This window comes from Rhinopithecus bieti, unplaced genomic scaffold, assembly GCF_001698545.2.
Source record: "Rhinopithecus bieti isolate Rb0 unplaced genomic scaffold, ASM169854v2 scaffold_6907, whole genome shotgun sequence".
Lineage (NCBI taxonomy): Eukaryota > Metazoa > Chordata > Mammalia > Primates > Cercopithecidae > Rhinopithecus > Rhinopithecus bieti.
The window spans coordinates 1,204,736-1,232,458 of NW_016805647.1; the positions used below are offsets into that span (position 1 = coordinate 1,204,736).

Genomic DNA, 27,723 nt, shown 5'->3' on the forward strand with positions numbered 1-27,723 from the left:
CCAGAACAAGCTGGGACAAGAGCAAGTATCAAGAGGGCTGAGACCCAGACAGCTGGGGAAGTCACTCAGGTCCTCCTCTGGCCCCTGGCTGGGGTCAGGGTGTCATACTTCTGCTCCTAAGGCCTGCTCTGTGCCCAGCTCCCCAGCGCATGGCCACTTGCCCCTGTATGAGTGGAGAAGCGGCTCCACTCCGACTGTCAGGCCATGCCTAGCAGCAGAAATCTTGCCTGGGGTCAAAGGCTGGGGGAGTTTTCTCCTTATATCCAGGAGTCTGTTTAGCTTTCAATGCCTGGCTGAGGCCGTGGTCTGTGCACCTCGCTGAGAACCCAACATGTAATCCTTAGCCTAATGACTTGTTCTGATTTGTCATAACTCAGAGTTAACAGGGCCCGTGGCACTGGAGACTGAACTTGTTACATTGTGGCTCAGAGAAATCCTCTTGATCAAGGAAAAATGGAATTAGGAAATCACCTCCTCCTGGAGGTTGACCTTGATTGCCCCTCACCTTTTTCTCCATCTTACACTGCGCTTCCTACCATCATCAACAGCCAGGCCACTCCTTCCCCATCTCCACCACTGGCCCGACTTCTGTTTTACAAAATCATATCACATGAGAGTTGGAAGGGATATTATTTTCTTTTGTGATATTTTCCCCTTGATTATTAAAAAAAAAAAAAATTGAGAGCTAGGGAAAATATAAAGGGGAGGAGAAAATCACCCTAGTCTCATCCCTCAGAGGAAATATGAGTTCACATGCTGATATTTCCATTCCTTTAAGTCTTTTTCTAGACCTATTTTTTTCATTGTAGAGATCTTACTGCATTTATAATTTTGTATCTCATTTTTTAAGTTTTCAAGATGATGAATCATGGCCTGAGCCTCCAAACAGCGGAGAGGCGTCAGTGAGGACCCTTCCTGGGCTGCATACCAAGGTCCTCCCCACGAGGCAACACCACCCAAGGGGAAGGAGCACCCTTCACAGGCTACGGCACCTGCAAGGTCTGGGGATGACAGGAAGCCGTCAGGCCTGACCTCAGGCCCACGGAAACCTACGCTGTGAGCACTGAAGGGCCCCTGGACGTTCCGCCAGCCAAGGCCTTCATCTCAGCCCAGCTCCATCACTTGAAAGAAGGAGGTGATGTTCTGTTGACCTACAGGGCACCGGAAAATGACAAATCAAATGGCCTTTGCAGCAGTGCGCTAGAAACTAGAACTGCTGCCCATCATGGAAGGATGGTTTATGAAGGCCATGCATGCTGCTGACCACAAACTGGACGTGGGCTCCAGCCAGGAAAGCGCTAACCCATAGTCCCTGGAAAGCCGCAGGCCGGCCGGGAGCTCTGCTGGCTGTACAGAGAGGCAGCCCCATGGTCAAATGGAATAAAGATCTCTCCCCTCACAGCTGCTGAAAAGTGAACCAGCATCCTGGATCTGCCAGCTCAGAGGAAAGACTCTGACAAGTAGAAAAGAGGGACGGGGAGGGGCACGTAGCAAGACAGGCCTGGGAAGCATTCCTGAGGCGCCTCTGCTTTGCTGTGTGCTCTTGGGGGAATTCTTAACTTCTGTGTGCCTCCATGACTCCATTGATAGGATGGCCACTTGCACCTGTATGAGTGGAGAAGCCACTCCAGTCTGACTGTCAAGCCATGCCTAGCAGCAGAAACCTTGTCTGGGGTCAGGGTCTGGTGGAGATTCCTCCTTATATCCAGGAGTCTGTTTAGTTGGCCACAAACTGGACCTGGGCTCCAGCCAGGAAAGCACTAACCCGTAGCCCCTGGAAAGCCGCAGGCTGGCCAGGAGCTCTGTTGTCTGCACAGAGAGGCAGCCCCATGGGCAAATGGAATAAAGATCTCTCCCCTCAAGTCTGCTGGAAAGTGAACCAGTATGCTGGATCTGCCAGCTCAGAAGAGAGGCTCTGATAAGCAGAAAAGAGGCAAAGGGAGGGGCAGGTAGAAAAGAGGAAAAGGGAGAAGCAGTCTCATGGGCAAATGGAATAAAGCCCCTTTCCTGGGGTTCATAAGACAGTAAGGCCCCTGGATTCCAGGTGTGTAGACTTGTCTGTGGTTAGGTCCCACTGCAGAAGGTCCCAGCAGAACTAGTGCGGTCCCTGCTCTCACCCGAGCTGGAATCACACTCCCATGAACATTTTCACAGGGCCAGACCCTGGGCCATCTGAGAGGTCTGCACAACGTGGGCTGTGGGATAGCACCTGCTGCCTTAAAAGCAACTGCTGACAACAAAGATAATCTAGCTGGGCACAGGGGTGCATGACTGTAGTCACAGCTACTTGGGAGGCTAAGGCCGGAGGATCACTTGAGCCCAGGGGTTCGAGGCTGCAGTGAGCTATGATCGTACCACTGCTCCAGCCTGGGTGACAGAGTGACACCCTGCCTCAAAAAAATAAATAAACAATTTTTTTTTAAAAAAAGATAACTTGGCTCACAGCCCTAATGCATGTCCCAGCAGCGACTGTCCAGATGCACCAGGACCAAGCTATCTGGGGCAGGGAGGGGTGCAGGCCAGGCAGTGGACCCAGAGAATGGGGTTTCTGCAAACATGCCCTGCTCCTCAAGCCCCACCTATGGCAGCAATGCAGGATGAGGACAAAGGAAGAAGATTATGGGAGGAAAGACGGAGTCCTGGGTTGGAGTTAGCCCTGCTCCACCACCAGCTTCTTATGGAGACTTGACCACTATGTGCCAGAACCATGCCCAGTCCTTCACATGCATTCTCTCATCAGATCTGTGAGCTAGGTGTCCCCTAATAATCCAAGAGGCCAAGTAACTCACCCAAGGTGGCACAGCTAGTATGAAGTGCATACATCCTGCCTGAAGGAGCTGGAGCCGGGAGCCATGAGAACCTTTCTGGCTCTAAGGGGACCTGATTCTGCAAACCCTGCCAGGGTCAGGATGCCAGGCATCACCCTGTCAACCTGCCCCTCTCCTCACTCCTCTAGACAGCACAACAGCCTCTGATGGTACTGCCTCCAAAACATACACCAAATCACCTTTTCGGCCCAGGCCCACTGCCTCCACCTCAGTCCAAGTTATCTTATCCCATTCCCAGGATGACCCCCACAACCTCCCAGCTGGGCCCCTGTATACACCCTCAACTCTTCACTGTCCATTCCCCAACTCAGCAGCCATGGTAAAATATAAACTGGGTCACATCGCTTCCCACATAAGACTCTCCAAAGTTTCCTGCCACCTCTAGAAAAAACTCCAAGCTCCTAACTCATGGCCTACAAGGACCTCTGTGACCTGCCTGACCAGCCCTTTCGACGTCACCTTCCGCCCCTCTCCACCCCACCCATCCTCAGCCACATGGCCTCCATGCTGTTTTGCTCACATGCTAAGCTCATTTCTGCTCAGCTTCCCTCTGCTGGGACCTCACTCGGCTGGCTCCTTTCACCATTTCAGCACAGTCCTCCCATCTCCTCCCCAGGCACTCTCATGTCAGCCTGGTTCATTTTCTTAGTCACTGCTTTACTTGTTCAGTGTCTGTCATTCTCTTTTAGCAGAATGAAAGCTCCATGGGGGTTATCTGCCCTGCTCACTGCTGCACCCCCAGTTAACAGCCTAAGGCACCCACAGTGGGTGCTCGGTACACACATGGCCGATACACAAATCCACAGGCCTACCTGGTTCCGGAAGGTCAAGGCCACCACACCACCAATGAGCTCCATGATGAGGCAGATCCCAAGGATGTACATGAACTGGAAAACAGAATTCAGAGACTCACCTGGAGAGGGGCGGAGGGCATGTGTGGGGTACAGGGGATGTACCATCTGCTCCAACAGCAAGCACAAGGAGAAGCGTCCCTGGGGGAGCTCCTATCAGCTCCCAGGCCTCTGCGCCTTCCTCCCGTGAGAATGTGGACGTGGACAGGCAGGCCCCAGGAAAATCTGTCTCTGGAGCCGGAGGGCGGGAAGAGTGACTCAGCTGTCCCAGCCAGATCGTCACCTCCATTTGTCTTGGGGGTCTATGTGGAAGAGCACACCCTTCCCCCACCACCATAAGGAGAGCTGGACCTCACTGCCACTGAGCCAGAGGGGCTGGGCCTGGCGTAATGGGCAGGCTGGGGCAGTATTTCCAGCTCCCCACAGAGAGCCCTCAGATGTGATTTCCCAGATCCCCCAGAGTGGGTGAGGGGGATGGCTGAAGCTTAGAGGATATGCACCCCCACCTCTGCCCTTTACTAGAGAGCAGGCATTATCCAAACTGATTTCGGCAACTCCCAGCCTCAAGTAGCACCCAAACCCGGTTTATAGAGGATTGCAGGGGCTTCCCATATGGGGGGAGACAATGAGGTCAAGAGACACACAAGTGCAGAGTGAATGGATCTGCCTACTCACTACCCCCAACTTTGGGGAGTCATCCCTCACCCCACAATAATGGGATGCAGATAGGATTGACTCCCCATGCCCCATCCCAGAATGGGCACATGGCCCAAGCCAGGCCCACCAGAGTCCTGGGACTTTGGCCAGAGCTGGTAGGGAAGATTCCCTGAAATCTAGAACCATAAGGACTCTGCTGGCCTGAGGCCAGCAGTGACCACCGCAAAGGGGGCAGCCCCGGCTGGGAGGGGCTGGGGAGATTGCGCAACCCTTCCCAGTGGCGCCATCTAAACCCCTGGACCCAGTGTGGGTTTGCTGGTTGCATGAGCTAATGACTCACCACCACCTCCTTTTTTTGTCTTTCCTTGCTCTCATTTGAGTGTGGTTTTTCCTACTCACAACTGAGCATCCAGATGAACACAGAGTTTAAGTAAGGGCAGTATTCCAATCAGCTTTAACATGCAGAAGGGGAGGTGGCCTGGGCACTCTTGGGCCAGTGTGATCAGATGGGCTGATCTAAGGAGCTCTCTAAAGGAGGTGGTTTGAGGCAGGGACCAAAGAAACTGAGCTGCCCAAGGGCACAGGGGCAGGCGCCCCAGCTCTCCTGGGGAGTCCCAGCTGAGGGGTGGTGTGGTCCACTCACTGTCTGGAGAAGGTACAGGTTGTCACGGAGGGACGCCAGCACACCAATGAAGGAGACCATGAACATGACGACGCCCAGGAGGATGAGGATGATGGCTGGAGCCAGGAAGGCACTTTCAAGGGTTTTATATTTCTGCCGCTCGACCTCTGCATAGATGCCCACAGACAGGACCAGGGCCCCGATCAGCTGCAGCAAGGAAACAGAGGGTGAGAGAGAGACTAAGGTCACTTGATTTTCCAAAGCAAACAGTCATCTGGGGCTGTGGTACCTGCTGTGTGGGAGGCTTCCCCCAGGTTACAGCACATAAAGGGTCCTGTTAGTGGCTGAACTGTTTCCCCAAAATTCCTCTATTGAAATCCTAACCCCCGGTACCTCGAAATGTGACTATATGTGGAGACAGGGTCCTTAAAGAACTAATTAAAGTTAAAATGAGATCACTAAGGTGGCCCTAATCCAATATGACTGGTGTCCTTATAAGGGTAAGAGATTATGATACAGACACGCACAGAGGGAAGACCGTATGAACACGCAGGGAGAAGGCAGCGTCTACAAGTCAGAGACAAGCCTCGGAAGAAATCAACCCTGCAGGCTGGGCACGGTGGATCACACCTGTAATCCCAGCACTTTGGAAGGCCAAGGCGGGCAGATCACGAGGTCAGTAGATCGAGACCATCCTGGCTAACACAGTGAAACCCCATCTCTACTAAAAATACAAATATTAGCCGGGCGTAGTGGCAGGTTCCTGTAGTCCCAGCTATTCGGGAGGCTGAGGCAGGAGAATGGCGTAAACCCCGGAGGTGGAGCTTGCAGTGAGCCAAGATTATGCCACTGCACTCCAGCCTGGGTGACAGAGTCAGAGTCCATCTCAAAACAAAACAAAACAAAACAAAACAAAAAAACCTTGCCACCTTGATCTTTGACTTCTAACCTCCAGAACTGTGAGAAAATAAATGTCTGCTCTTGAAGTCATTCAGTCCGGTACTTGATGTTATGGCAGCCTTAGCAGACTAATACAGACCCAATCTGGAGATGCCACTTTAGAGGAGAGCACAGATGGGTTAGGGGAAATGCCACTGGCTGGAGGGTCAGAGAACATGGGTTCGAGCCCCAGCTCTGCTACTTGCTAACCCTGGCCTTGGACAGGCATTTCCATGTGATTCTGTGTTCTCATCTGAAAGACAGGCATGAAGACATTCATTTCTGCACCACTTACACCACGGCTTTCGTGAGAGAATGAACGTGGAAACACTACAGACCTGGAAGTGTGAGGCTGCCGTGACATGTATTAAACAGGCAGGTCACCCAAAAAACATTCCAGAAGTGCTCAGGGTGACAGATATTTCACATAGTACCATAACACAGAATTTACTTTCAGGATGACCACAGAGAAGGCCAAAGGTTGAAGCAGGAAGAATTTTGAGGGAATTCGCAAGTAGAATCCCTCACTCTCAACTTTTCTAACAGTGGACATGCTGTTACAGAACACCCTGTAACTTTCCACCAGGAAAACCCAGGCTTCTTGTTGCTTGTCAACTGCCATGTGTGCTCACCCCAGGGCCTTTGCACAGGCAGTTCTGACTGCCTGGAATGCTCTTCCCCTGACACCCGCATGGCTCACTCCCCCACGTCCTTCTCTTCTTTGCTCAGTTTCCACCTGCAAAAGGGGGCCCTTCAGGGCCACTTTATTTACAGATGGGAAGTTCCTCCCCGTAAAACTCCTGATCTCGTTTCTCTTTTTTATTTTCTCCTTAGAACTTACCCATATTTAACATACTACACTATTTCTGGTTGGTTTTTTTTTTTTTTTTTTTTTTTTCAAATTTGTCTTCCTCACTAGAACATAAGCTCCAGGAGGGGTTTTTCAATTGCTTCGGGCATCCCCAGCACCTAGACATTCTGACACTGAGGAAGTAGAATCAGCATTTATGATCAACATCTGCTAAATGAACAAGATCTGGGCTTTCCAACAGACCCTGTGAGTTCAAGTCAGGCACTGTCTACCCAGTTCCCTGACTGTCCAAGGATTCTGACTTTCTGGGCCACATATTCCAAAGGGCAGGGACAAGTCATCAGATAACTGGACTTCTCCACTAAGCTGAAGGCAGCATGGGAGAGTAAGTGGAAGACACGGTGCTGTCAGCTAGAGTCCAAGGAAAGGAAGGGATGATACAGACAGATGTTGGTGGGAAGTGACATGAGCATAGCCATCCCAGTGTCACCATGCAGAACACCGAGGAGGCTGCCCCTCCAGCCACTCACAGGGCTGCCTGAGCCTTAAACTGACTTCATGGGTCTCCTTACTGATCATCAATGTCCTCAAGTAGATGTCCATGACCTCCTTCTAAAGAGAGCTAAATCCTGAGTAAAAGGAAGTGACTGCTTCCTCATAAGCTTTGACGCCTGACAGGGAAGCTAGAAGTCAAACAAGCAGACAGAGCTTATGCAGAAACACAGGATAACAGAGGATTACCAGGAAACCATCTCACTTGGATCCAGTACGTTGCTATGTTTCAAGGCTAAGTGCCATTCTCCTTGGCTTGAAAATTAATCCAGGATTAGTGAGACCCTTCCCCCAGTCTAGAAGGATGCCTTTCCAACACACGGGCCAGGAGGGACTCAAGACACTGACAAGCTCGGCCACCAGTCACTTACTAACAAGTTGGCCTTAGAAGGCAGGACACACACACACACACACACACACACACACACACACACACATACACACATACACACATACTCACCCTCTACAGGAAAATGGAGACCATGAAAATATCTACTTTCGGTAAAGAAAGGTAAACCAGAGACTATCCGGTCAGTCATACTCCAAAACTCAGAACATGGAGAAATCACTGCTCGAGGGCAGCCTAAGTGCCCCAGGTCCTCGGAAAGCAATGGTGAGCAGCCTTTAAAAAGCCAAGTCCAGGTTGGGCACGGTGGCTCAAGCCTGTAATCCCAGCACTTTGGGAGGCTGAGGTGGGCAGATCACCTGAGGTCAAGAGTTCGAGAGCAGCCTGGCCACCATGGCAAAACCTCATCTCTACTAAAAAAATACAAAAATTAGCCAAGCATGGTGGCACGTTCCTGTAATCCCAACTACTCGGGAGGCTAAGGCAGGAGAATCGCCTGAACCAGCGAGGTGGAGGTTGCAGTGAGCCAAGATTGCGCCACTGCACTCTAGCCTGGGTGACAGAGCAAGACTCCGTCTCGAGAAAGAAGAAGAAAAGAAAAAAAAAAAGGCCAATCCCCCTCCTCAGTGACTCCACCCATGAGGAGTCACTCACTAAACTCAACCTGGACAAATAAAAGAGCCCTGAGGCTCATCCACCTCAAAGCAGAGAATCATGGTTAAATAAGAACCCCATAGAGCATGGAAGTTTTCAGAGCCCAGGCATGGAGTGAATAAAATATTCAGGGACTCGGGTACTTGAAGGTGGCAGAGATAGGGTTTTATCTTCCATTTTGATGAAAAGCATAATCCTCACCCTGTCGTGGAACAAACACAACTATTAAATCTTAACATTTTCAGAACTGGCCCAATATACTTTTGGAAGTTCTGTGTTCCCTGTTGTAAAAAAAAATCCTTTTCTTCCCTGGCAGGATTGGGACAGCTGACATCCTTCCCCGTTCCCCTGCCCCCAGCCTGTTCCCATCCCTCCTTCCTGCCTGAGGCTGTGCTTCTGAGTGAAGGTACTCTGCTTTGGAAACCATCCCCCAAATACCGGAGCTGCCACTGGCCCCAATGCTGAGCAGAACTGACCCCAACCTGCTCCATAAAGGCAGTCAGTGGCTTCTTCTATTTTTACAAGCTCCCCAGAGCCCTGGGACCCACTCCAGAACACCCTTGCCAGCAGAAAACAAAACTTCCCTTGCTCTGATCTCACTCTCTGCTGTTATAAAGCATTGCCATTTCCTTGCTAGTTAGCCTTGAGACATTTCCAGACCATAAACCCCATGGGAAAAGCTCCCAAAGCAAATGTAAACCAAGGACTCCCTCAAGCCATCCTAGGCCCTATTTCTCCTGGTCTAGCAGAAGAAGCTGCCACCCCAACCCTCCCAGCAGCCTGGCAGGCAACTCCCAGGCAGCTCCTCATACAGCACAGGCCTCTCTGGCCTCCACATTCAAGTGCCCCCAAGAGCAGCAGGCATGGGGAGAGGCCGGCATAAACCTTCCCAGGAACTTTGAAATTTCCAAATGATATTTACATCTCTGATGACATCAGTTTATCCATCTGAGGATAAAATTTTCTGTCAATGCCAGCATGCAATCCCATCCGCTCCACTCTGCTAATTATAGCCTTCCACTAGGCAGCTGGCCACTCAGCTCTAGCACAGGAAGCAAATGGCCCATCTGTCAAGCAGGATGGCCTCAGCTAAACAGGGCTGGGGGTGGGGGGCACACGGCCATGCCCATTTAGGGCCAAAGAAGTAAAGTGCAAGCTGCTGGCAGCCCACAGCCAAGCCCAAAAGCCCAGGCTTTGTGAAGCACATGGCATCTTCAACAGGCTGCAGAGGAGCCCTGTGGCCCCGCATGAACCAGGCCTGAAAGTCCCCTCTGAGCCCTGCATCCTGGAACCCTGCTTCCTCCTGTGCAGGGAGAGGCCCAGCTCCAGGCAGCTGCTGGGAAGCAGGAGACTCTGTGAGGCATTCCAGCACCTGTGCCTCCTGAAGGAAGCATCTGGTCACCCGTCCTGGCTGGCTCACCACAGCTGGGGCAAATCTGTGCTTAATGAGGACCTGCAAGGCCCATTTTCAGCCCCAAAAGGCAAATGCTAGGCTCTGTTGTGTTCCAGGCCCTGTATTACTCTCTGTAGGCTCACAAGGGGCCAGAAGACTATTGAGAAGGGAGGGTAAGAGATGCTGGAACTGATGGTCCCATGGATGGAATTTAGGGAGCTTTCAAACTGGAGATGGAGAAAAATTCACATCTTTACTTTTGTTTACCTCTAACTGAACTATCCCTTCCATGTGGGATGTGGCAACAAACTGAAGTAATATTAACAGCACCTGCAATTTTGTCAGCAGTAGAAATCTCATATCTTAAAATGTCATTTACATTCCTCATTACTTCAAACTTACGATAGTATTCGACTCACTGCGAGTCACTGCTAAATCTTGTGATTGAATGAACTGATAAAGTTGCACATTATTACATCAAAAATTTGGTTGTATAAAATGTTAATAATTGTATCCTACTATAGTTGGTTTCTTTTGTAACCGTGTGTATTTCATTTTATGCATTTAAGTATCCTGTTCTGAAAAAGGATCGATCCACAGGCTTCCCCAGAGAACCAAAGGGTCCCTGGCACACAAAAAGTAAGAACCCCTGGTTTATAGGAAGCAAATATCATTCCTGCCATGGAGAGGTGAAGAGGGCTCTAGGAATTTGAATGAAAGTGACAGGGAAGAGGGAGAGTGCAGGACTTCAGGATGAGCCCCCTGTCAGAGCCCACAGTTCCTGGAAGGCCCTGAGAACCACTTCATTCTGCAACCGTCTCATGGAGCAATCGAGGTCCAGGGCTCCATGTTGGGCCAAAACAAAGCGCTTTTCATACTTTCTAGCTTGAAAGGGGGTGGGGAAGAGCTAAACTCCAAGGCTTGAGAGAGGTTTTGAATAAAGTGAGACTAGCAGGGGCCCCTCCTCCTGCCCAAAGAAACCCTGCACCTCCCTTCCTGAGGCCCTCTGCCCCGAGGCCCATCCTACCTGGCCGCGGGCCAAGCCCACCCTGCAGACAGTCACCTGCTCTGCACACTGCTGCCCCAGCTTCTCCTGTCCCAGAGCAGGGTGCTGGCGGGAGCAGCAGAGGCAACAGAGGAGGCAGGAGTTCTGGGCCTCCACGGGTGAGCTCAGTACCCTTGGCCGTGTCACCTCCCGCTTGTGGGCCTCATTTTTCACCTGTAAAACAGTAAAGCCTGTAGGCTCTTATAGTGATTATTCTGTGCCACTATCCTGTCAGGGGTCATACCTGCATCATCTCATTTCCTTTCATCAACATACCCCCTCAAACACCCAAGAAACGACTCATCTCGTTTCACAGACTAGGCTCAAAGAGACTAAGCAGCACAGAACCCATGAGAGAGTCAGGATTCACAACCAAAACTCGTCTGCCTGGCCAGCCACTAAGGCTACCAGACGGGCCTTTTGTGAAGAACTGGGGGGAAAGAGGTGTGAAACACCTTTGCAAAATACAAAGCCGACAATAGCAGAGCAGCAGTGCTAAAAGAACTTCCTAGATGATGCCAACACCTAGTGTGGTATCCACGAGCCACATGTGGCTAGCAAGCTCTTGAAACGGGGCCCTGGTACCTGAGGAACTGAACTTTCCATGTTATTTTGCTTTAAGTTAAATTCGGCCATAGGTAGCTGGTGGCCACATTTTGGACAAGTCTAGAGTGTCTCTCACTGGTGCTGCCCCTCACCACTCCTTCAAGGTTCCTTTCTGAAGGTAGATTCCATCCTTATAAAAAGGTGGCTGGGTGCGGTGGCTCACGTCTGTTATCCCAGCACTTTGGGAGGCCGAGGTGGGTGGATCACAAGGTCAGGAGTTCGAGACTAGCCTGCCCAAGATGGTGAAACCCCATCTCTACTAAAAATACAAAAATTAGCTGGGCGTGGTGGCGCACACCTGTAGTCCCAGCTACTTGGGAGGCTGTGGCAGGAGAATCACTTGAACCCGGGAGGCGTTGGTTGCAGTGAGCCAAGATCGTGCCACTGCACTCCAGCCTAGCTACAGAGTGAGACTCTGTCTCAAAGAAAAAGAAAAAGGCACATGCTTCAACCCTCCTGCCACAAGCTAGGGAAGGCTCAGCAAGTGTTCACCAACTTACTCAGGAGAAAACAGTCTTCTCTCCTACATCGCCAGGGCAGCTGGGTTCCTGCCTTCCCACTCCCCTTTCCTGTAAGGAAAGCAAAACAGACCAAGGATAGGAGGCCCTGGCCGTGCCCCCAATCCAAACTGCTATAGGGCCCATTCTGTCTCCCCTAGGGAGCACCAGCCCCACCTCCAGGACCACCAGGCTGTACTCTAAGCTCTGGGGACACTGAACCTCCATCCCACTGACCTGGCCCTACTTATGCTTGAGGAACGGGGCTCCCCCACAACCCCAAATCAAAGCCAGCTCTTGAGAAAGCAGCAGAGGCTGCCTCCGGCTGCCAGCAAAGACGCATTCACTTATCTTTGTCACTAGTACTTTGCTGTCAATCCTGCCTTGACTCTGGACAGGACTTCTCACTTTATAAAAACTGGACATCAAGTACAGAGAACCTAGTTAATTGTAATCCTTGGTCCCTGACATTCTCTGAGACGGCCTCTTTTGTTACTCTTTTTTTTTTTTTTTTTTTTTTTTTTTTTTTTTTTTTTTTGAGATCCTTTAGGCACTGTCTGTGCCTAAACAAACCTCCTTATTGTAATGACTTCAGTTTTACAACACATCATGCCATCTGGTAGGCCAAGTCTCTTCTTCCCGTCTTCTTCAGAAGTGTCCTAGATATTCTTAGATCTCGAATCTTCCATACACATTTTAGAATCATCTTCTCAAGTCTCAGGAAAAAAATCAACTGAACTGAACTTTGATTGGAACCACAACGAATCTATAGATCCGTTTGGGGAGAAATGGCATTTCTACTCTAGCAGGTCTTCCTGCTCCTAAATGGAATAAATAGTAAATAAATATTTATTATTTGTAAATTATCCCTTTATTAATATTATTAAATAAATAATCCCTCCTTAATTTATGTCTTCTTTAAAGAATTATGGCTTCTTTAACAACAGTTCTCATTGCCTCCCTCAAGCTTTCCATGGTGTCTGAGCAGAGCTGGAGAAAGACATCTAAAGTCTTGGGTTCATCAGTTCAAAGGTGACAAACATGGTCTTTGGAAAACAAACCTCTCTAGGAAGCAAAGTGGGCACACCAGTCTGTTTTGCTACCCCTCCTCTGTTGGCAATAGTTGCAGAAACTTGATTTAAGACTCCCACAGGCACACAGCACATTCCAGGCTGTGAAGGAGCTAGGCTGGGAGTTTTGCAAACCCCAGTTATTCAATCCAGCCAGGGCAGAGAGTGGAATTTCTCATCCAGGACAACCACAAATGAATGAAGTACAGGGTGGGAGTGGGGGTGGCATGCCTTGGGCTGTTTTGGGGAAGAGTTTGGGGACAGGCAGGTAGAAGTGGTAGAACAAGTAAGTGACCAAGGCATTCTGAGACAAGATGCAGAGCAATTACTTCCTCCTGGGGAAACCAGAGAAGAATTCTGAAGGATGCACGGAGTTTGACTTCATGCAACTGGACCCTCCCTGAGCACAGGGACTGGCCCAATATATCTGCTGGAAGAATAAATCTGAGACATGGTTTATGGCTTCAGACGCCTGTAAGCCCAAAGAAGGAACTCTGCAATGATCCCAGTTTGGAACAGCGCCTTCCAAGGCTTAAGGATAAGAATGACTCATGGTTAATCGGAGAACCACAGAAACAGCCATGGGAAGGAGAGTCAAGAGCGACTTCATCTCCACCCAATATCCTCCTCGCCTTGCTTTTCTTTCCCCTCACTCTCCAGACCTCTCTGTCTCTCTCTCCCCACCTTCCATGTGTCTGAACCAAGAGAGTCAGAGCCTGCCTCCCAGGGCTGTGTCCCCAGCGTACATGGGTAATGGTGTCTGGTGATTTTGTTCACAGATCTCAGCCCCGGGTGGACCTCCGGCCAGGCTCCCACAGACCCAGCTGACTGAGTAGCCAGAGGTCAATCAGAGCAGAAGACAGTGCTCCCGGATGCACCCTGGACGTCTGGCCCTGGTGGTGAGACAGGAAGCCCCAGCTCAGGCCACTGCCGGCAGCATCCTCTGTCTGGGGTTGGAGCTCCAGCTGAGGGGTAGGAATGGGGAATGGAGGCTGAAAGTCTGGGAATGGGCTTAGGGAGCCCAGGAATGAAGAGCTGGGTGGGGTGGGGCTTGCTTCCTCCCAGGGTAACCTCTCACGGGTATATTCCTGTGTCAAAGCACTGCTGGTCACCCCTCCTCCTCCTTCCTCTGGCCAGGACTGTGTCCCTCTGCAGCCCACAGCACCCAATCAGCTAAGCCTCCACCACTCATAACTGTAGGCCGCCACCAGCAGGAGTAAGATGGCCCAGGTCTTCCTTCTCTCAGACCCTTTGAAAGGAGACACGGGCTCACAGAGATGACAGGAGGCCTTTGTCCTATACAACAGCCTCCAGTCCAAGGTCCTGGCAGCCTTTCGGAGCCCACCCTGTCTGGGAACTGCTCCATGCATCCCCTGTTCCTCCACTGGCCTAGGGTCTTCCCTAGAGACTGCCTGAGAGTTATCCTCATGGGGCCCGAAGTGAGGGCAACAGGAGTTCCAGGGAAGGGGTCTGGGAGTGCCCTGTGGTCTCACTCTCCTGACCCCTCTGGGCTGCCGAGACCAGAAGCCACCATGAGGGAGAGCCATCTGAAAAGGAGCAGGCGGTGGGGAGAGCAGGCGCGGGGAGGAGGTGGGCGGAGATGAAGGGAACTCCAACAGCAGGAGCCGAGGATGTGAGGCTCAGTCAGAACTGCCGGCTCCCGGGAGACACCTGGCTGAGTCGGGCATATATAAACTATCTCTACACAACTTGGGCAGTGCTAAGACTTATGATTATTTCATGGATCTTGTTTTTAATGTCAGATGTAGTTCTCTATATAAAAAAGATATGCATCAAATTGCTTTTTACATATGTGGCCCTTGGTTTATTCTTTCCCCCTTTGCATGGAATCCCACATCTGAACTGTACCCTTTGCCCCTGAACTATGGATAGAAGGCAGAGGAGGCAATCAGATCTCAAGTGTCTGGAATGCGCAGGGCCTTAATGAAGATATAGGGCCCCAGTTCAAGGGCTCATGTCTCCAAGGAGGACAAAGGGGAAAGGAAAGGAGCACTGGGCAGCCGGTCACATGGGCACTCTAGGCTCCAATCCCAGCTCTGCTACCAACTCTTTGTGACCTTGGGGAAGTCCCTTACCTTTTCTGAGCTTCAGTTTCCCAGTTGGCATGACAACCCCAAGGGTTGCTCCACTGCTCTGGGAGTCCATGGAAACTCCCCTCGAATCCTGGCACATAAGCAGACTGCGGGCGGCGCGTCTCCTCCTCTCTCCCCACACACTGCTCTGACTCCGCCCCCACGGGCTGCCCTCTGCTCTCCCACTCGGCCCAAGGATGTCACATGTCTGTAAGGGTAAAACCCTAAAGCAGACAGTAATGCCTTCCCTCCCCAGCCTTGATGAAGGCACACACCTCCAGCACTGCCTCCCATAGCAGCCTCGGAAAGGACATGGTTTCCTGGAAATAATAAAGCCAAAAGGGGCTCATACCCATCCTCCAAGCTCAGCTCAAAGCCCTCCTCCCATCGCTTGAGCCCAGGAGATCACGGCTGTAGCAAACCATGATCGTGCCACTGCACTCCAGCCTGGGTGACACAGCAAGATTCTGTCTAAAAACAAGAAAATGCCCTCCTCCCATGGGAAGCCTTCTTGGATCACCCCAGCTACAGGGATATCTCTCCACTTCTGAATATCTATAAAACCAACAATGGGAAGCCCTTGCTGGTAGTGATATTGACAGCATTAACTATGCTCTTTGGACAGAGAATTCCAGGTATTTCTTATGGACAGCATGCAGGACATGGTGGCAAGATCCAGTAACACACATACAACTTTGCCCTCAGCAACTTCACAGTCTGCACATACTATGCAAATGCATTAGGATGTCCCAGAAGTTCAAAGAAGTTTGGTGGCTTAGTTACCAGACCACACTCTCCTCATGGAAGCCAGACAGAAAGTGGTTAGGGCCCAAGCCCGTTCACAATGGCCAAATAAACCACAATATCCTGAAGCCAGATGCCACGCAAAAGCTCCTGGCACCCAGCAGGCACTTAGTAAATGTTACTTCTTCCCCAATAACCATGTAGTGCTGTTGTAATGCTGACATTTCAAAACCCAAGTCAGAAGCCAGAAACCATTTCCCCTTCAGACCCACTTTGCTTCAGGGTTAATTCCAGGGGGAGTCCCTATTCTGAATTCCAAGGCAGCACTCACTGATTCCACATACATTAAGCACCTCTTATGTAGCAGACATTGGGAATAAGCAGATGAGTTCCTGTCCTCAAGAAGCTCTGTCTGGTGAGAGACCTACCAGCACATCAACACATGTGGGAGTCATCAAAACCCTGGGGTAGATGGGATCAAGTGTGCAAAGGTGCTGGAGAGAAGGAGACACTAAATGAGAAAGGCAAGATCAGGGAAGGCTTCCTGGAGGAGGTCATGTTTGAACTGAGTCCATTTAATGGACAAGCAGGAATTCCTAAGGTGGACAAGAGGGATAAGGAGTTCCAGATGCCCATGAAGGTACCACAGGAACAGCAGGTCAGGTCAGCAGAGCTGGAATCAAGGACAGGCAGAGGACAAGGGAAGGGGAGGCAGACAGGGAGGTTCACAGAAGCCACAGCACCAAGGCCAGGTCTCATGGGTTAAGCCAAGAAGTCCATTTATTCATATGACATCTACGGACTGAGTGGTTGTTGCACACCAGGCATTATTTAAAGCCAATGGGTCTCAAAGTTTTTGGCCTGAGAACTCCTTTTCATTCTTAAAAATGTTTGAAGATCTGAAGCTTTTGTTTATGATGATATCCATCAATTATTTACCATAAATTAAAACTAAGACTTATTTTAAATATTTATTAGCTCATTTAGAAATAACAAGAGTCAGCTCGGAGCAGTGGCTCATGCCTGTAATCCCAGTATTTTGGGAGGCAGAGGTGGAAGGTTCACTTGAGTCCAGAAGTTCAAGACCAACCTGGGCAACACAGGGAGACCTCATCCCTACAAAAAGTAAGAAGAATTAGCCAGGTGTGGTGGCATGGCTCTGTGATCCCAGCTACTTGGGAGGCTGAGGTGGGAGGATGGCCTGAGCTCAGGTCAAGACTGCAGTGAGCGGTGATTGCAACACTGCACTCCAGCCTGGGTACTAGAGTCGAAAGAGGGGAGGGGAGGGGAGGGAGAGAAGGGAGAGAGAGAGAGAGAGAGAAAAAAAAAAAGAAAGAAATATTGATTTATATGTTAAATAGCGTATTTTTTTATTTAAAAAATTCCCCCCAAAAAACACACAAAAACTGAGTGAGCAGAGTGGCGTGGGCTCTGCATGTTTGTAAATGTTAACGTCTGGCTGCTGAGAAGGCAGCTGGATTCTCAGATCTGCTCCTCATTGGCTCCATTGCCACATCGAGTGTTCAGGTGCCTCTGGAATACTCCATCACATGCTCCCGAGAGAGTGACAATAAGAGTCTTAGTATTACTATGAAAGTGGTTCTAGATGCAAGAACACCTGAAAGGGGAACCCAGAGGTCCCTAGACCCACTTTGGGAGCTACTATTTTAAGAACTGGATGTGCAACAAGAGCAATGAAAGAAAACCACAAAAATCCCAGATTTAGTGGAGCTCACATTCTACTTGGGGAGAGGCAAATATGTAAGAATAATATATACCGTGCTATGGTTATAAGTGCTACCAAGAAAAATAAAATGGGGAAGAAGGCTAGGGAAGCTGGGGAAAGCGGCCATCAGTGTGGCCAGGGAAGGTGACATTTGAGAAAAGACTTGGAGCAGAGGAGGCACCAAGCCATATGGATACGTGAATGAGCATCCAAGCAGGCACCATGGCCTTGGGATGTGCCTGTGTTTTCAAGAAACAGCAAGGGGAATGGAGCTGCTGGAGAGGGAGCATCTAGGAGATGAGGCAGTGGGCTGATCAGGAAGGAACTCTGAGGCCACTGAGAAGACTGACTTTTGCTCTGAGTGGGTGGTAGGCACTGAAAGTTTGCAGAGAAGTGCTCTGTTGCAACTGTGATCTTATTTTATTTTAAATAATTGAGACAGGGTCTTGCTGTGTTGCCCAGGCTGGTCTCGAACTCCTGGGTTCAAGCAATCCTCCTGCCTTAGCCTCCCAAGTAGTGCTTGCCACCACGCCTAGCTGTGATCTTTAAATGAGTTGCTTGGACTGCTATGCCAAGAGACAGGGAGATGGAGGTGGGATGGGCCGGTCAGGGAGCTACTATGGTGACCAATGTAAGGTGATAGTGGCCTGGACCACAGTGGGCATGTGAAGGGTGTCCAGAAGCAGGCAGTGTGTTTTGAGGCTGGAATAGGGAAATAATTGAAATAATTTAAGCAGGAGAGTCTCATATTCAGATTAACTTTTAAAAGTTCTTTCACCAGAGTGTTTCACATCAGCCTATGTGTTCATCATGATGGGGAAAGGTGCCATTGCAATGGAAAGGGCTGGTCAAGTTCAGGATGGCCAACCATGGTGTGGCCAGATAGCACACACCCCCTAATGGGATATTCTGTACCTCCCACTGCACCCCCTGTGAAATGCTCCTGCAGGAAATGTGTGGCATGAACCTAATCATGAGGAAGCTGTGAAGCTCTGAAGCAAATCCAGACATTCCACAGATCAAGTGGCCTGGAGGCTTCAAAGAAGTAAGGACACTTCAAAATAAGTAAGGATAGTGTAGGCTGGGGGAAATTAAAGAGACATAGAGCCAGAAGTAATGTACGAACCTTGGGTGGATCCTGGATCGGGTAAAATATCAGCCACAAACGACATTTGGGGAATGAGGTGCTTTCCAACACCATCAGCCAGTTCTCTGATTCTCTTGAGAGACCAGCTGGGTGTCGTACAATGTAATTCAACCCTGACACCATTTACCTGGAGTTAGCATCAGATCCCACAGGTTAATATGCTCAAGCCCACGAGATTAGGCTGGGCATGATGGCTCATGCCTGCAATCCTAGCACTCTGGGAGGCCAAGGTGGACAGATTGCTTGAGCTCAGGAGTTTGAGACCAGCCTAGGCAACATGGCGAAACCTCATCTCTACAAAAAAATACAAAAATTAGCTGGACGTGGTGGCGTGCACCTGTAGTCCCAGCTATTTAAAAAAATAAAGTATTATTAAAAGTAATGGCAAAAACTGCAATTACTTTTGCACCAACCTAATACTTGGGAGGCTAAGGTGGGAGGATTGCTTGAACCTAGGAGGTAGAGGTTGCAGTGAGACAAGAGCAAGCCACTGCACTCCGGCCAGCCTGGGCGACAGAGTGAGACTCTGACGCAAAAAAAAAAGCCTACAAGATTGCCTGACCTTCAGATGCCAATCACAAGTCCAGGACTCAAAGTCTGGCTGTAAGTCAGGGGTTCCCACAACCCCTTCTCCAAGTCTGATAATTTGCGCGAATGGCTCACAGAACTCAGGGTTACTTGTATTAAACAGTTTATTACAAAGAATACAACTCAGGAACAGCCAGGAGGAGATGCACTGGGCAAGGTGGGCAGGGAGCTCCCAGGCCCACTCTGGGCCCACGCCCACCCCTCAACACCTCAGAGAGTTCCCAAATCCAGAAGCTCATCTAATCTCATTGTTCAAGAGTTTTTTCTCTTCTACTGGTTGAGAGTTGGAAAAAAAAAAGTTTTACATAGAGCTCAATCTCCAGCCCCTATCCCCCACCACCCCCACCCTTTCTGTCCAGCCTGCAGGAGAGGCTGAACTGTCCAACCCTCTAATTATTTGGTGTTTCTGGTGATTTGCCCCATCCTAAGGCCATCTAGGACCTTCCCCTAAGTCATTTCATCAGCGTAAACTCAGGTGTGAGGAAATGGGCTCACTATTAATAACAAAAGGCATTCTTATCAGGAAATTCCAAGGGTTTTAAAAGCTGTGTGCCAGGAACTGGGGACGAAGAACAAACATATTTCTTACAACACAGGAATGTCATAAGAAATGTATGTAGGACTGAAAAGTTTGATTTCACGGTGATTTTTTTTTTTTAATCAGATGGACAGCAGTGGTGTGAGGAAGAATGCCCTTTCTGGGAAGCCGAATGCTGGGGTATTTAGAGGAGTGGGGTCACAAACCATTGCAGTCTCCTTGTAGCTAGGCTGGCAAAAAAAAGAAATGGTGTATTTAGAGAGAGCTGTTAAGACAAGATGTTCACAACCGATAACTCAGAGGTGGGCAGATGTTCTTTGAATTCTTCCTTCCATTTTTCTGTGGGTTTAACTTAAAAAAAAAAAAGTCCATTTCCCCTATCGCAGCTTGATACAGGACGTATTGATTAGGGGATACTCCAGCCACCTGATAATGCTCCCCGTCTGGTATGAGAGAAGGGGGCTCTCTCCACCCTACCCCAGCCTACCCCAAGCATCAGAACCAAGGAACAAAGAGCCGCTGTCCCACACATCAGAGCACTAACTTTCCAAGAGCCATGACCCGGCCACACCAGGGCACACTGGGTCTCCCCAGGCAGGCTGTGGACAGCCAGCTGGGGGTCTTTCAGTCCTTCAGAGCATCTTTCCCCAGTGCCTGGCACGGGGCCCAGTGTGTGCACCTGGTGATTAAGGGTGGAGATTCAGGGAGCCTTGGGTCTGGCTTCCAGACACCGATCAGCTCTACCAATGAGACTGTGGGGAGGGGCGGGGCCTGGAGTCTCGTGGGTGGGGACAGTTTTCCAGGCAAGCCTTTCCTAATCGGCTTTCTGAATTTCCCCTAAGCAACGAAAGGAACCAGCTGGCCCCCGTAGGTCTTGGATCAGGGACAATGTAGGCAATTAACACACGACAGTCCCCACCAGGACCCCAGAACCTATAACATTCAGGGTCTCAGAGGTCACCCCTCAAGTTTCAGATGCACTGGGCCACTTTTTATCAAAAAGAAACCAAAAGCAATGTATAAACTGTGATGCTGCGTCCTGATTTTTTTTAATGCGCTATGAGAGATGTTTTAGGGACAATTAGGTATGCTTTGGCATAAACTTAGTATTTTCTTAGGCATGATAATGGTTGTGGCTATAACTATATCCAAGAATATTCTTTTACTTTGTCTATAGCAAGCAAGTTCTATGTTTTCCAAGAAGAGGTTTTTGTTTTGTTTTGTTTTGTTTTGTTTTGTGTGTGTGTGTGTGTGTGTGTGTGTGTGTGTGGTTTTATTTTGTTTTGTTTAGAGGAGACAAGGTCTCACCCTGTTGCCCAGGCTGGGGTACAGTGGTATGATCATAGCTCACTGCAGCCTCAACCTCTTGGGCTCAAGCGATCCTCCTGCCTCAGCCTCCCAAGTAGCTGGGACTGCAGGCGCATGCCACCACACCAGGCTAAAGGAAGAGGTTTATTTACTACAGGTTTCAGTCTTCCTTTGCCTAAAACTCCAGACCAGATTCAATGTCATCAGGAAACTCTCAGTGGCCACAGGCAAGGGTCAGCTCACCAGAGGCCTGGATCTGGTGGCCTGTTCTGGCCTGGAATTAATGCCTAAACCAGATGTTTCACTAACTGCTACCCTGGAGCTAAATACAGGCTGTAATGGCAACCCACCTATTACACATCCAAGTGCACCTATTAGGAAACAGGGTGCTGAGGGCTTTAGAACATGCTCCTCACTGCATGGGGAAGAGGCCTGGAGGAAGGGAGAGGGAGGGTCGCTTGTCACCTTAAATCCTTTTCTCCTCTGCTTTAAGAAAATCAGGACAAGAGAAGATGCATGCAACAAGCCAACATGACTGTGAAACCCTGTGCAGAAAGCGGCAGCCGGGAAAGGAGGTAAACGTCAGGAACAGGCTCCCAGAGGGCTGGTGCTGATGCGACCCAGCAAAGAACCCAGGCCAGCTGGAGGTGCTGGACCACTTACGAGCTGCGTGATGCTGAACAGACCATCTCCCTCAGAGCGCCAACTGCCTCTCCACTGTGACATGGGAATATAATGGTCACGCGAAAGAGACTCTGAGGTGGCGAAACTCCTTTGTAAACGTAAGATGCCGGACCATAATGAGAAGTCACTTCCTTAACAGTCAGCAGGACACAGACTGTGTTAAGTGTCTGCACCTAACCAGGAGGTGCCACACTGCCTACGTTCTCAGAAAAGAGCTGGAAGGAACCACTGAGAACTCCCAGTATCTCCCAAACTCCAGCCATTCTCTTATCACGTCTCCACATGGTCAGGTTGGCCAGCTACTTGCATTATTATTAACTCCATGTTTTAATAAAACCTCACTGGCTTTTCTTACTCAAGTAAATATGGTCCTGACCTAAACTAATCAAGATCTACACAATCACAAGTTTGAAGTACTAATTATTTTTTTAATACACATCACACTTCCCACATGCATATTAAAATGTTTAAATGTTCCCCCATGGCCCATCTACAATCATCTCGTGCACCACCAGGAATCAGCGCGGGGACGCTGATCTGGCCCAACCCCATGATTTTGCAGATGGGAATCTGAGGCTGAGAGAGGCTGGCACTCCCACCAGGTCACACCGCAAATTAGCCCTCACTCAGCAGCTGCGACCCGGGTCTCCCATCTCCCAGGCCAGTGCTCTGTCCGCCACAGGCTGCCCTCCCTCATCAGGAACAAGACTTCTCACGCCCTGGCATATCCTCTCCAAAAAAAGAAAAATTTAAGGATGCATTTCTGAAGGACAGTGATGCTGGCCTCACTTCTGCCTTCCTGCGGCTCCAGAGAGCCAATGGGACCTGGGCCCTGGCATCTGGTGCCACTTCAGGTCAGCTTGCTCCCTCCATCCCAAGGTGGCAACCGGCCCACCTCCCTGGGAGAGCCTGTGGCCCCTGCCCTGGGGAGCTGGTGCTACTCCAGCAGAGATACCAGTCCCTGTGTTAGCAATGTCTTGTAACTTCTACATAAAGTTACAAATCTAACCGGGATGGCCTTCTGGAAGCGCAGAGCCTCGGGGAGGATCAGAGACACCCTCATGCTTAGAACATGTTTGATGAGTGACTAAATGACCAAACCAATGGACAAACAACACATCCCCAAAAAGTCCATCTCTCTAAGAAAAGTTCTCCCAAGAAAGAAGAACAAACATCTAGGCCAGGAAGGAAGCGGGTAAGTCCGCCGAGAGAGAGAGGCTTCACACCCCACCTCCAGTTCTCACGAGTGAGTTACCTAACTCTCTGAGCATCTCCTTCCCAAGTGCAAATGAGGCAAGAGCAGCACTGTCTCTTAGGCTGCTGGAGAATGAAATGAGAGAATGGCTAGAAAACAGCTCAGCCCAGAGCCTGGCACACAGGAAAAGCTCGTTTTAACTGTTAGTTTTAAAGACAATATAGGACAACCTAGGAGGATGCAGAAGGCACAACCCAGCTAGACAGAGTGTGGGGGAATTCCTGGCTGAAAAAAAGTCAAGTTTCATTCCATGTGAGGCCAGCACCAGGAGACCACAGTGGAGAAGGAAGATACTGTAGAAACAAACAGGCTGGAAGTAGGCCCCACCCCATCTCAGGGTCTGTGGGTACCTGAACAACTCCTGCCCTCCTCTTGTCTCTGCTCTCAACATGAGTCTACCTGCCTAGTGGTTGGAAAGCCAAGCGGCCACTGCACCCCCAGGGGAAGCCCACAGCCCAACATCCTGAAGCTAAGTGTCTCTGCCACAGCCTCCTGGGAGCCTCTGGCCAGGCCTGCTTGCTCCACCCAGATCACAGAATGTCTGCAGCTGTCAGAGCATGCTGCTAGGGCTCAGTGAGCGCCAGCTTCTCAAGGGGACAGGGACAGGGCTGGCTCATCTGTCCCTGTGAGCTGGTCCCTCCCGGGTCAGAGGCTGAGTCAGAACCAAGCCAGAGACATGAACAGGGTTCCCTCAGCCTGGGTTCCGACCCTGCAGGGAACATTATTCTCTTCTCTGTGAGAAGTCACAAGTCAGCACTCTGTCCCCACACCCTGGCTGGAGAGGAAGCTCCTGGTTTGAAACCACTGAGTAGTGTCCATTGTCCCCCCTGCACACTAGAGATTGTCCCATTGGCAGAGTTTTAGAACCAGGGGCACATGCTGGGTAGCATGGGGCTTGGTTTCCTTCTCTCTGAAAGGAAGGGGTAGCACTAGATGCCCTCTATGGCCCCTCAAAGTTCAACCCACTGGAAGTCCAGGCCACATTCTAACTGCCCCACACAATGGGTGACGCTCCTGTTCTGAAGCTGTCAGGGAATCCCATGTTTTACAGCTCAGCTTGGCAAGCAGTTTTGATTTAACTGTTTTCACAGCTGGCAAGTCCTTCCCGAGAGCTAGCTCGCATCTACCTTCCTCAGTTTTAACCTCTTTCCATCAGGTGTTCCTCGCAGAGGGGAAGCCCTAAGAAACCAGCTGTAGGGCGTGGCCCCCTGGCCTGAGGAGGGGCCAGAAGCCTCACTCCCCACAGTCTCACTCCTCCCCCAGCCCCTCTGTTCTCGCCCCACTCCTTCCCCCTTGGTTTTTAGCACAACCCACAGAAGGAAGGTGGTTCTCAGGGCCCTGCTCAATTGGGCCCCTCCCTAGTAAGGCCACCTGCTGAGGCAGAAGGGCTTGCATTTTCCTATGGCTGCCCGAACAAATGACCACAAATGGGGTGGCTTAAAACAGAAGTTTAATCTCTCACCGTTCTGGAGGCCAGAGGCCAAGGTGTCTACTGAGCCATACTCCCTCCAGAGGCTCTAGGGGAGGAGCCCTCTTGCCTCCGCCAGCTTTTAGTGGCTCCCAGAGTTGCTCGGCTTGTCTGCCTCCGTCTGCACACAGAAGGCCATGTACTCAGTTCCCTCTGTGTGCTCATGGCCTCCTCTTCTGTCCATCTCAAATCTCCCTCTGCCCTTCTCTTATAAAGGCACTTGACACTGGATTTAGGGCACACCCAGGTCATCTAAGATGATTTCATTTCAAGATTTTGAACTGAATTATATCTGCAAAAACCTTTTTTCCAAATAAGGTTACATTCACAGGTTCTAGGACCTAAACATACATACCTTCATATGTTTTTTTTTTTTTTTTTTTTTTTTTTTTTTTTGAGATGGAGTCTTGCTCTGATGCCCAGCTGGAGTGCAGTAGCGCCATCTCGGCTCACTGCAATCTCCACCTCCCAGGTTCAAGCAATTATACTGTCTCATCCTCCCAAGTAACAGGGATTACAGGCATGTGCCACTATGCCTGGCCAATTTTTGCATTTTTAGTAGAGACGGGGCTTCACCATGTTGGCCAGGCTGGGCTCTAACTCCTGACCTCTAGTGATCCACCCGCCTCAGCCTCCCAAAGTGCTGGGATTACAGGTGTGAGCCACTGCACCCAGCCAAGAACATACCTTTTTGATGAGGCCACGACTCAACCCACAACAGAGCTCACCCGTCAGAGTGAGAAATCAAGGCCTCATCCTTCTGCTAACTGACCCCTAGCTTACCACCATGACCCCAAGCAATGTCCTCTCCCCTGTCTGGCCCTCTTTCACCATCTGTGAAGTGGGGATAGATCACCGCCTGCCACACCTCTCCTATGGGGTCACTGACCTGGAGATCACAGCCAGCTTTCCAACACGATAATCCTGCATCAGGACTTCTCAAACTCGATATCATTTAAGGAGGAAAAATTATCACTGGCCACCCCACAAGTTTCTGAATCCCTGACTCATAAAACTCAAGCCTGATTCTATGGAAACTTATTCGAGTTACAAAGGTAACCGCACAGAAACCTTGCCTTTAGAGCACATAAAAGAATGTTTTGAAGGTAACCAAAAGGAAAGCAAAATTCTACAACTCAGAGACTCCTCTCCCTCCCACAACATACATCCTGGTTCCCTGCAGGAGAAGCCAGCTCTCATAGTCTCCCACATTCCCAGGCTGGTGGTCTCCACATACCTCCACCAACCCTTCCTCACCCACATGGGGCCCTACTGACTCCCCCTACTCTTCTCCCAAACCCCTGGCTAGAGTGTTCTCTTTCTTTCTGGGCCTCTCCCAACTGTGTTTGCTAACTTTCCCCAGCTCAGAGAACCTGTCCAGATTGCAAGAGAGGTCAGAAGAAGGTCTCAAATCACTCAGGATTCACCTACAGAGAAAGGCGTCCTGGAAATCGCCAGTACCATCGGAATTCCCTTACAGATACCACCCTGAGCTGTGGTTTCGCCTCCAGCTGCAGGTTAGAATCACCCAGGGAAGTTTAAAAATTATAGGTAGGGCCAGGCGCGGTGGCTCATTCCTGTAATTCCAGCACTTTGGGAGGCCGAGGCAGGTGGATCACGAGGTCAGAAGATCAAGATCATCCTGGCTAACATGGTGAAACCCCGTCCATACTAAAAATACAAAAAATTAGCTGGTTGTGGTGGCGGGTGACTGTAGTCCCAAGCTACTCGGGAGGCTGAGGCAGGAGAATGGCGTAAACCTGGGAGGCAGAGTTTGCAGTGAGATAAGATCGCGCCGCTGAACTCCAGCCTGGGCGACACAGCGAGACTCCATCTCAAAAATAAAATTAAATTAAAAAATAAAAATAAATAAAAATATTACAGATAAAGCTGGGTGTGTTGGCTCATGCCCATAATTCCAGCACTATGGGAGGCGGAAGCAGGTGGATCACTTGAGACCAGGAGTTCAAGACTAGTCTGAGCAACATGGTGAGACCCTGTTTCTACAAAAAAAAACACAAAACTTTAAAATTAGCCAGGTATGGTGGCACATGCCTGTGGTTGTAGCTACTCAGGAGGCTGAGGTGAGAGGATCACTTGAGCCCAGGAGGTCAAGGCTGCTGTGAGTCATGATTGCACCACTTGCTCTGGGTGACAGAGCAAGACCCAAGACCCTGTCATTACAATTATAATTTTTTTTTTTTTTAATTACAGGTGCCTGGGCCTAGCCCAGACCCACTGAATCAGAAGCTCTGGTGATGGGGGGCGGGGTGGGGGTGGACATGTGTCCTTGTGAAATCCTCCCAGGGTAGGAGGCCTTGAGCCATGAAGTCGCGGTCCACTGGCCAAGAAGGTACTGTCTTTTGACTCTGGGAAGTGACCTAGTCTCAGAATCCTGTACAGTCTCGGCAGCCGACACCCCACCCTACTGCACCCAGGAGATGGTCCCAATCTGCCACAGGGTGGGCCAGAGGCTGGCCTCAGCCCACCACCAGCATCTGGCACATGGTGAGTACCCAGAAATGAACACCCTGACCCCAAGCACCCCCACAGTCTCCCCACACTGCACCCAGCACAGCTGGAGAGGCTGGCATGGCCAACCCTCTGGTAGGAGATGGGAAACAGCCTGGGGGGGTGGGGGGTGCTGGGTCACTCACATAAGGTCACAGGCAACATCCTAAGAGGGACTTCCAGCAGCCCCAGGAGTCGGGGGTTCTTGCTCTCCCAGGCAGGAAGGGGGAGGGCTCTGAGGAGGGAAAAACAAGCCCGTCTGGGCCAAGGCTGTTTTCCTTCCACCCTCCAGGGAAACATTTGCTTCCCTGCAGGCCCAGATGCAAAATGTCTTGTCGAGAAAGTCCCTTTTGGAAAAAATTAAAACCCAACAGGCACCTTTCCCACAGTGAAACAGTTCTTGTCTCAGGAACAGATGCAAATGATGGTTCTCACACAAGTTACTTCCACGCTCAGGCCTCAGTCTCCTCCTCTGTAAAATGGGACAGGGCACACGGGGTCATTCTGAGAATGCAGAGAGATGACGCAGAGTGTGGCGAGACACACTGCAGATGGCGTCTCCTCCCAGCATCTGCATGAACGGTTACCCAGCCAGATGCCCACTCAGAGCTCTGTGGGCACTGCCTCATCCAAGCCTCACCCCTGTGGGCAGCACAACAGCTATCCCCTCCCAGCAGACAAGAAAACCAAGGCGCAGAGAGTGTTCCATGACTTGTCACATGGACATTCTCCTCACCCGCCAACCAAGAAGTGCTCATCCTCCTCAGCTCTGCTTGGCCTCCAGGCCTGG

At 50.3% G+C, this 27,723-nt stretch overlaps 1 protein-coding gene across 2 annotated transcripts in view; it reads right to left on the reverse strand.

Moving 5' to 3' along the window:
* Positions 1-27,723, reverse strand: part of TSPAN15 (tetraspanin 15) — a 78,959-nt gene that overhangs the window by 41,447 nt on the left and 9,789 nt on the right. For both annotated transcript variants that reach the window (XM_017873186.1, XM_017873185.1), the window contains exons 2-3: positions 4,980-5,165; positions 3,641-3,715 (exon numbers count right to left, since the gene is read on the reverse strand). In XM_017873186.1, coding sequence (XP_017728675.1) covers positions 3,641-3,715; positions 4,980-5,165 — 261 coding nt within the window. The remainder of the gene's footprint in view (positions 1-3,640; positions 3,716-4,979; positions 5,166-27,723) is intronic.